We start from the raw sequence: 9914 nt of genomic DNA, 5'->3' as shown, positions 1-9914 counted from the left end.
CTACTGGAATGGAAAAGCTCTTTCTGTCTCTAACACACAATTTGTCCAGCAAATAGCATCAGCTCTACCCTGTACTTGAAATGATTGAATCATAATAGCTAATCTTTCAATTAGTTTTCTTTGCTTAATCTATTCTCATCTCCCACTTCTGTACTCCATCACAAAAAATAAAAACAATCCCTTTTTGATTATGGAGATTAATGTCTTAATGATTCAGCAATATAGCAAATTACAAAATAAGGTTCCTATGGCTGAAGAATATTAGGAAACCTAATTTAAGTGGAAGAAAAAAAAAAGAATATTCATATACTAGGTGGCTAGGGCTTTTTTGTTTGTTTCTTTGCTTTTTAAATAAGCAATAACTGAGATCTGGACAATAACTGGACAAACAGAAGGCAAATTGTTTTGCAGGTAGGTTACGAAGAGCACAGAAGAAATTGGCACAGTACCTGTTAACACAGCAGCACATCCAGAATGCAGGAATACACAACTTTAAGAAGTAACCACACAATATTGTGCAATGCTACAGTCATTAGCACTTTTGTACAACACGCAAATCAGAAGACTCAAAACTGTTGAGGCCCACCAGTTAGCAAGATGCCATCTTTGTGCCCTTGCATAAGACAAGTTAAAATCTCTAGTATAAACACCTCAGACAGCTATCAACTATCTGTCAGCTGTGCACCTAGTAAGTCAAGTATATTATTTGAGACACCTCAGGTAACAAACTGCTAAAGCAACCTGCTGTAATTAGTTAAAATAGGTGAAGGACTAAACCCCAGTACAAGGCAGTACTCAAAGGAAATCTTCATTTAAAGATTTCTGCTCAAAATGGGGAAGACCACCCCTAAAAACCTTCAACATAGAGAAAGAAGGTAGTGACAACATCAAGTGTCCATAAGAAAATGAGAAGAGTGCTGCCAGACAACACAGAAGACAATAGCTACAGCAACTGCAGGTTGCTGAGCTACAACTTAGACATCTGCAACTGAACTACTGCGAGTTAGACCAATTTCTCAGCTAAGGCACGTACGGGTAGAGAACAGACATCAGTTCAATAGCAGATTATAACCTATTTTGGGAGACTGAGAAAACATTTGGCATGAAAAAGTGTGACTTTAATGAGACATACTTCAGTATGCATAGCACGAAGTCTTAGGACTCATCTCGCTGTGAGTGAGAAAGACTCCCTGGTCACAGACGGTTCCTGAAACTACTGAAAGGCAGGTGAATTCTGTTAAAAAGTTAGAATGGACACAGATGCTCCCTTGCAGCCCATGAGAGGGCTATGTGGTGCACAAGAGTGAATGGGCAGAACCGTTCAAACACATGCACATACGCACCGTTCCATGGGCCCACACACTGCAGCAGAAACCCATTGAGGAAACAGCACCCGGCTGGCTCCGAGGGGTCAGCAGGGAAGATCTAACCAGCAGCAGCCCTACGCACACGGTCAGGGTGATAGTCAAGGGAATAGGAGAATGGCTCTCCTGTCAACAGCACCACACTGTTCTTACTGCTCTCCAGAAGACAAGGGGTCTGACTGACAATGTAAACAGTGGTACCCAAAGACTGACACCCAGACTTGTGTTCGCTCTCCCCAGGCCCTGACAAAAACAGGTGCCTAACTAACAACACAGAGGCCAGCAGAACACATTACACAAATCATGTATGTTGCTTTTGTCACTGACAGTAACTTTTATTGTCTTTAATTAAAACTCTTAAAAAGGAGTTTTGTTTGGTAAACATTCAGTGTATTAAAAATATAAATGCATCTTCAGATCAAACAAGATTAGAGGCATACCAAATCATTTACAAATTAAACATTTACCCTGATTAAATAGTATTCAAAGCCAATGGTTCCAGAACCATGCTCCAAAAATGTTAAGAATTTAAGTTCTTTATAAGAATTATTTCTTTCTTTTGTGCACTAATCCCACTACTTTCCCTGAGCACACGGAACAGACCTCACATGCAGTCAGTACACCTTCGGGGTCAGGAGAAGATTAATGGTGATTCCTCCTGCAACCCTCTCACCCCCTTTTTCACTGATGTTGGAACATGTAATATGCTAGAAAGCCATTTTAACATCACTTTCCCACTATTGCCAAAAGTGAACATACAGTTTTGTATTGTGTTTAAAAAACATGGGTTCAGAGCACATCACAGTTCTAGTTTTGTGCTTTTATGCACACGTAGTGTTTCTCTCCTGGGAAGAAAAAGGCGTAACTATATTGGTTTCCTTTTATCATCTGAATTATTCCTTTATACGCAGCTTCAGATAAGACGCTATTTCAACAGCAGTTGACCAAACCAGAACAGAACACTCTACAGGACTGTGATCTTGGGAAAGCTGAGAAATCCTTTTCTCTAAGGTATACCCATGCCTGGGCATAGCAATATCATTCTTCTTCAGAGACATTACCGGACATAGGTCATTCCCACCATCACCTATATATACAACTTGTGTGTAACTTACTCCTCGCTCCAACTGTTTATCTAGGAATTCTTTTAAAACTTTCCTTTTGCAAAGGTTTTTAGGGCACTTCGGACAATGGTGAGCGTGAAAGTTCTGCACAGTTAGGTAGCCGGTACTGCTGAACGCTGCAGGGTTTGTAAACACTTCATCAAACACCTTATGGAAGTCAGCGGCTTTTAGAATCCAGTCAATAAATACGGTATTAGAGTCTGAAACAATTATGCAGTCAAAAAGCTCCTTGTTCTCGCCAATAAAACGCAGAAGATCTCCCATTCCCGCGGTGAAAGGGATCGTTGTCATAGTCCTTCTCATCTCCTCCTCTTTGACACCGCTGTCTCCCAGGTAGACAAACACTCTGCCCATGTATTCGGTCCAGTGCCCCGGCTGGTAGGAGTTTCTCAGTCCATGAGGAAGCCTCTTCCCAGGAGCACACTTCACGATCCAGGTGTCGCTATTTTCATCTACGATCGTGTGGTCAAAGTCAAAAACCAACAGGAATTTCATAGCTGCCCAGGGTCGGTTTACAGAACAAACAAGAGAAGAAAAAATAATAATAAAAAAAGAGAAATACTTATATAAAAGACACTACTCAGCTCCTACCCCGATCTTGTGCTCAGGTGACAAACACGACGCGAGGGCAGGGCGCTAAGACAAGCACACAACCTGGGGGCGCTGCCTGCGGCCGCTCCAGCTGCGGGACGCGAGGCCGAGGCCGAAGCCGAGGCGGGCAGCCCGCGGCAGCTCCGGGCCCGGCGGCGCATCCCAGAGCCGCGCTGCGGCACCGCCCGGGCCCCGCGCCGCCACCGCCCCGCGACCGAGCGCGGCTCCCGCAGCCGGGCAGCGCTGCCGCCGCGGGGCAGGGCGGGGCCGCCTCAACGCCGCCTCAGGGACCCTCCGCCGGGCGCTCCCAGGCTCGCAGGGGACAGGCCCAGGCCCGGGCCCGGCCCCGCCGCTCCCGTGGCGCCCCGCGCCAGCCCCGCCCGCCGCCGGGTTGCGCGGCAACAGCGGCAGCCGCAGCGCCGGGACATGGCGGCGGCGCGGCACGGGCGGCCCAGCGGGAGGGGGCGGCTGCCCCGTGAGTGCGCGGGGTGCTGGGCGCGTCCCTGGGCCCTACCCGGGGGCAGCGGGAGCGAGGCGGGGTCCCCCAGGCAGCGCGGCTGGAAACGGGCTGAGGGCAGCAGCAGCAGCAGCAGCAGCAGCGCGACCCGCGGTGAACGCCGCGGCCGCCCGTGGCTGGGCACCCCCCGCTGGCAGCGCGCAGCTCGGCGCCGTTCCCCTCGGGAGTGCCGCTGGGGACACACAGGGCGCTGCTCGAAGCGCGGCGGTGACCTGGCGGCTGTGGGAGTGCCCGCATGTGGGAGTGTGCCCGACACAAGGCGCTGCGCGTCCTGCCAGCGGCTCAAGGCACTGCTCTGCCGCGCTGCTGCGTTGCGGGAGGTGCAGGGCGCGCACTGAGAGGGGCGGCGAGGCACGGCCTGCGCCCCTGCTGCTGCCGCACCCACCCCCAGCACCACCTGCAGCGCCATTCCCCAGTCGTTCCCTGCCGGGAATGAGTCCTGGCCCCCATGGCCAAATACCGTCTGCGAGGCATCAGCTACCACAGCCCGAACCTGCACGCACACGGGTACAGGGACGCGCAGAGCTACGCTGCTCAGCGCCACGGCCCAACTACACACACTGCCCGCACTCAGAACACAGGCACAGATCCTCCATCACAGCTCTGGGGTACTGGGACAGGGAGAGTTATTGTCAGGACGACTCAGTACTGATAATATGCAGGGACTGAAATCCTGCTGCAGGTTTGAATTTAGGATTTTGTGATTCCAAGTAACCTCAGTATCTTTTCTTCCCTCTACCTAGCATTGCACAGTTCTGTACAAAGTAGTGTTCTAGATGGATGTTTTCTTCCAAATGGAGTAGATCTCCATCAAGTAATTATATTGCCAAAAGCGGAATGGGAAAGGATGCAGGACAATCTTGGCAGCATTAGTAGGGAAGCAGCACGCATCCTTGCTGAGAAGAAAGAACGTGAGGAAATGCACCGACACTCCAAAGCGGCTGTAAAAGACTGGCCCAATACCATTATGGTAAATACAAGACACATCTGTAAACTAGGTGATGCATGTAGGCAAAAACACAACAATATTTCTAGGTGTATTCGCTTAGTTTAACATCTGCTTTTAAATGTGTATTTTAACTAAGCTACGTATAAATAGTTTAATTGTCAAATTAAACCTAAGATGCAAAATTAAAAAAAAAAAATCACTCAGTGATTCATCACCTTCAGAATGGTTTATACATTTTTTATTCCATAGTTTTGAATGTGACTTCTAAAAAAGTGAATTTTTATCTGCATTATAGGGCCAGGCACAAAGGAAACTTAAAGCCAAAAAATTACGTGAAGAAAAGGAAGAGGAAGAAAGAAAGAAAGTTGATTTGGAAGAAGCACAGTTCCAAGCAGCAAAACGGAAGGAAGCTATTGATCAAGCAAAAACTTACCTATACTATCAGAACGAAAGAGTGAAAGGGTTGCATGTTTGTTGACAACTTAAAATATTTAAATTAAAATTGTATTGAATTTCTTTAAACACTCTGAACATGCAAATTAATTGAAATGTTCTTTTGTAGAGTGCACTGCTACTTACTGAGGTCCTAAAGGAAAGAGATGCTCAAATTGAATTTAAAAAGTTCAAGCCAAGTGTTAACAAAAAGAAGGAAGAAGAAGCAGAACGTGAGCGTAAAGAAGCTATTCTCAGAGAGCAAGAAAAGGCACATCAGCGTTATATGGATCGACAGGCAATATGCAGAGATCAGTTGGAACAGTAAGTAGTAGTGAAATAGGGTTACTTGTGATTAATTATGTATTTAAACTCTCTTCGCACACATACATCCTGTAAGGTTTTACAGAAAGTTGCACACAATGTTGCTGTTCTTTACGTCTGACAATATACCCAACTTCACTTCAAAATGTCAGATTTTTTTTTAAATTTCATAGGCAAGCAGAATCTCTATCTGTTCATTACTTCACTTGGTCCCTAACCCATTTTTTTAACCCTTTTTTTTTGTTTGTTTGTTTCAGAATAGAGGAGCACAAGCGTCAGGCAGATCTGGCCAAGCTAGAAGACAAAAGAGAAGGAGAAGAAATACAGAGATTAAGTCGACTGTATGAGTTGGAAATGCAGAAAAAAATGGAAAAGGAACATGAGGAAAAACTTGAACGCCAGAAGCTGTATCATGTAAGTGACAGGAAAGCAGAGAGTTCAAAATGCTTGTTTTACCTTGTCTTCTCAGAGTGAAGCAATAGCGTTAATATTATATAAGTGGACCTGCTGGCAACAGGAGGTTTGCTGACAACTTTACCAATGTTAGGTCATATCCCTACATTGCTGGTTGCAGGCCATGTCTTCCCTGTCTGCTCTTGAGAAGGGCCTCTTGGGTGGAAGTCCCTTCTCTTGTCTGAAGGGGTGACATCAGCACCTGATGCTCTGACTGGTGTACGATGAAAAGGTCTGCTGTAGACATCAAGGAACAGTCTCCTTGACTTGAAAACGGCATTTGGGTACTGTGTACCTGCCCTGTTTCAAGCCCATTTTCATTTGTTAGGAAGAGGGAGTAGTCTGAGTCTGTGAACATGAAAATACCTCTTTAACTTGTCTTTCCCTTTATGATTAGATATGTTTAGAAAATTGTCAAGATCTGCTGCCCTCCCTCTTCACCTTCAAAGGCACCTTGCTAAATGTAAACCAGACACGCCTCACAACGCTTTTGGCCAGCATGCAAAAGACAGTAATTTTTTTTACATAGAACTCTAGAAAACTCCTCGTCAGCTAGGATTTGGATTAAGCTCAAACTGGGATAGTTTTGGATGAGGTGGGCCAGGAGTAGCACAGTCTGTGTAAGTATTGGTGGGGTTACGCAGTTCCATTCCTCTCTACATCCCCCTCTCCCACGTGTGTGGATGGCAGCGAGGGATAATGCTCCTTGCATTGCATGCTGACCTGCATAATGGGTTGGAGGAGCAGCTGTTTAATGCTCATTTCCCCTTCTCCTTTCTCCTATCCACCATCTCCTTCATGCATGTTTGAGCCATAAGAAGAAGAATCCCCTTCCTTTCTGCTCTCTTTGAAAAAAACGTGAAGAGAAAACAGAAGAGGAAGTGATTCTTTTAAGTTGCAGCCAAAGGCCTAGATTTTCTGAACTTCATCTGTTATATCAGGACTGTTTTGCCTATGCAGAAGCATGTAGCTGACCAGAAAATAATCAAGGCAGCAGAGGAACAAAAAGAAATGGAAGAAGATGATCGGATTAGAGCTCATTTCAAAGCAAAGCAAAGGATTGCCACGCTGATGAAAGAGAAGGAAGCTGAAATGCGTAGGTAGGTACAAAGTTTGAGTATCAAATGTATCAAACTTAAGAATTATACAGTTGTCACATTCAAGTTCTTCAAGCTGATGATATAACAACAAAAAAAAATCACAGTTATTCTATAATTAAATTCTACTCATAGGGAAGAGGAGAATTCAGGACAAAAAGGAAGTTCTTTCACAGGTTCATTAGTTATAGGTCTATGTGTGTGTGTCATCTCTCCCCTCTTCAAAGTACAAAGATTTACAGAAGTGCAAGCTGTGTGGCAGGAAGAGAAGACTGATGGGTTTGGTAGCAGCAATGCTTCAGGTAGACCAGTTGCGTATGTTAAAATAGCTCATGTGCTTCTGCAGACTAACACAGGAACGTCAGGACAAAATTGTTACCCAATTGGCTGCCCAAATGAGTGAAGCATTGAAGATGGAAGATGATCGTATTGCTAGAGACATTGCAAAAAAAGAAGCTGAAGAAGAAAAAAAGAACAAAGAGAAAGAAGCAAAAACAAAGGCTGCCATTGAATCTATTGCTGAACACAGAGCCACCGTGGTAAAAAAATAATAAATCATTCTTATCCCTCTTTCTCTCCTATCCTTCCAAATACCTTTTAGATACATTGTGGGTTTTAGCATAGCAATTGTTAGTGGGATGCTTGTGCATGTTCTCACTTAGCAGCTGCCTCTTACTTACATCCAACTCCTTAAGCAAGTTGCAAGTGGCACATGGGAAGATCCTCTTGCAAGAGATCAGCATGCTGCATCAGGTCTGCTGACATCTTCCTGGGGTCCTCTCTCCCTCTCCCACCTCATGCTGGGCACACATCTGTTGGTGCTGCTGGAAACTCGGGGCTTGGACACTGGCCAGCTACGATGATTGTGCTTACCAGCGAGTGCTGATACAGGGCTGCATCATCATTGCTTTTGTATCTGGCCTGCAGAATGGCTGGTGGCAATACATGACTCTTCAAACTGGCAGGGTAGCTACTTGGCTAACCTCTCTTGTGTAAAATTCAGGTGAAGATGAAACTGGAGAAGGAGAGAGAGGATAAAGCAGAAAGTGTAAAAGAACGTCATGAATTAATGGAAAAGAACCGCATCTACCTGGAAGGGGAAAAAGCCAAGAAACAAAGACAACGTGATGCAAGTGTGGAAGTACAGAAGATTCAGCTCCAGCAGATGGTAAATAGAAGTGCTGCACCCTGTCAGCCCCTTCAGAAAGCAGCATGCATCTAAAGCAACAGTATGAGAGGCTGAGGGGCTGGGAGAGGAAGCATGCTGTGGTTTTTGTTAATCTTGTATGCTCTGCAGATGTTGGCATTGGGACCAGCCACATCTCAGCAGTGGCACAGAAGTCTCTTCTGGGCTTTCTCAACCCTTGTTGGTCAGGGAGGATGACCTGGAAGGGCAGGCGATAAGAGATCGGCCCTTAGCAACTATGGCTTCAGGAGACCCCACTCAGGAATGCAGATCCCCCTTCTGCATTTGAATTTCCCCTGAGCTCATGACCCCATTTTTCAAGTCCTTGTGGCGTCACTGTCCCAGTGTGGGAGCTGGTCATACAAAGCCTTTCCTCTCAAGGGGTGTTGTGCATGTCAAGGCTGTTTTGCAATGACACATCACTTCTTGTCCTGTGTTATTATGTATTGCTGCTGGTCTCTTGTATCTTCTGGGCAGATTACCAAAGAGCAGCAGCAAATGCTGATATTCACTCAGCTATTCAATGTACCCCTTCTTTTTTTGTGGTGAGTGTGGAACAGAACTTGGGAGGGATGTTATTTGACAAATATCAACTACTTAGCATTACTTCAAATGTCTTGTAAATGTACCCTCTTGAAGACTCCACAGCTTGTTATGTTGTGAAAGAAATACCAAGCTGTCATTCCCTTTTCTTCTTCAGGCAGAAAAGCAAGCAAGAAAACAGCAGGAGAAGCAAGCAGACTTGGACTACGATGCTCAGAAACAGCTTATTGCACTTTGTAGGGAGCGTGAATTTCAGAAGTATGCCAAGCAAGTTATTGAATCAGAGTCCAAGACTACACACAATCTCTATCCTCTCCTCAAAGCATCCAGAAATATAACAGGACTTGGATGTGGGCCATTTTCCAGAGGAAGCAAAGGAATAAATCTTAGTCTTCACGAACAGGATGTTGCTGAGACCCAGTTACCTGCTTGTAGCTGTACTACTGCACAGGAAGATAAAAATATGAAATAACACTGAGACTATACAGCAAGGAAAGACAGAATAGTTTTCATGTGGTTAAAAAGATACCTTTTTGAACGTTATGGGCAGAGTCAAGACTGCAAACAGATCTATATTAAATATATCTTACGAATCTGGAAGACATTTGAAAAAATAAATACCAGAGAATTGAGTGTATTCTCAAAAGTCACTAGCTTGTATTTCATGAAAGTCAGCTTATTTAACTAGAGGCAGCAGTGTGTTACATAGAACTGACGGTCAACAGAACCCATTCCCGCCAAAGGCTCACTATTGCTGCTACGTTTTAATGATTTTTCTAAAAATTCACTGTCCCAGGTTTTTCAGCCCTGTGGGCTACTAATGCAATACAAATTCCCTACACAGGTGCAAGAAGTCACACTATTCACTAGCCTATTTCCAGTTCAGTATTCCCCATAAAGAAAAAATAAATAAAACATTTACAGAACCTGCAGGACAAGAAAGAGCAGCTAAATACATGCAGAAGCTAGAATACTTATAGTACTGCAGTTTTTATAGTGTTTTGCAACCACCTCCATAAAATTAATGCCTTGCTGTAAATCAGTTATGTGAAAATATGAACGTGGTTTGGTCGCAGCCCTTAAAGGTCATCTAAAAGGCATTATACACCCCCATATAGCTGTAAGTAGCTACTACAAAAACACTGTGGCAACAAGAAACAGCGCGGTTTGGGCAGCCTTTCAGACAGACCGACAGTGGTGCGAGCTGTGATTCCGCCGGCCTTTGCCGCCCAGCTCTCCGGGCCAAACCGGGGAATGCCGCAAGCTCTAAGAAGCTAGGAGAGTTTCCTAAAAAGGGTGCCTGATAATATTTTACTGTGGAAAACGGGCCTCGT

At 45.1% G+C, this 9914-nt stretch overlaps 2 protein-coding genes across 3 annotated transcripts; one reads left to right on the top strand and one right to left on the bottom strand.

Moving 5' to 3' along the window:
• Positions 1-1670: 1670 nt before the first annotated feature.
• PHOSPHO2 (phosphatase, orphan 2) lies at positions 1671-3279 on the bottom strand. 2 transcript variants are annotated; one of them, XM_068686797.1, is made up of 2 exons: positions 3143-3279; positions 1671-2985 (listed from the first exon to the last, which is right to left on the bottom strand). In XM_068686797.1, exon 2 carries the CDS (start codon positions 2981-2983, stop codon positions 2258-2260), a length of 726 nt encoding a protein of 241 aa, XP_068542898.1. In that variant the 5' UTR covers positions 2984-2985; positions 3143-3279; the 3' UTR covers positions 1671-2257. The 2 variants fall into 2 exon arrangements, with proteins under 2 accessions (XP_068542898.1, XP_068542897.1); XM_068686796.1 differs by having other exon boundaries at positions 3080-3206.
• Positions 3280-3454: 175 nt separating this feature from the next.
• On the top strand, positions 3455-9226 carry LOC137858680 (cilia- and flagella- associated protein 210-like). Its single transcript, XM_068686757.1, has 9 exons — positions 3455-3554; positions 4340-4566; positions 4841-5014; positions 5108-5301; positions 5559-5715; positions 6715-6854; positions 7198-7390; positions 7855-8019; positions 8738-9226. Exons 1-9 carry the CDS (start codon positions 3506-3508, stop codon positions 9050-9052), a joined length of 1614 nt encoding a protein of 537 aa, XP_068542858.1. The 5' UTR covers positions 3455-3505; the 3' UTR covers positions 9053-9226.
• The last annotated feature ends 688 nt before the right edge of the window (positions 9227-9914 follow it).

Source organism: Anas acuta, chromosome 6 (assembly GCF_963932015.1).
Source record: "Anas acuta chromosome 6, bAnaAcu1.1, whole genome shotgun sequence".
Classification (NCBI taxonomy): Eukaryota; Metazoa; Chordata; class Aves; order Anseriformes; family Anatidae; genus Anas; species Anas acuta.
This window is presented reverse-complemented; position numbering and strand designations above follow the sequence as displayed.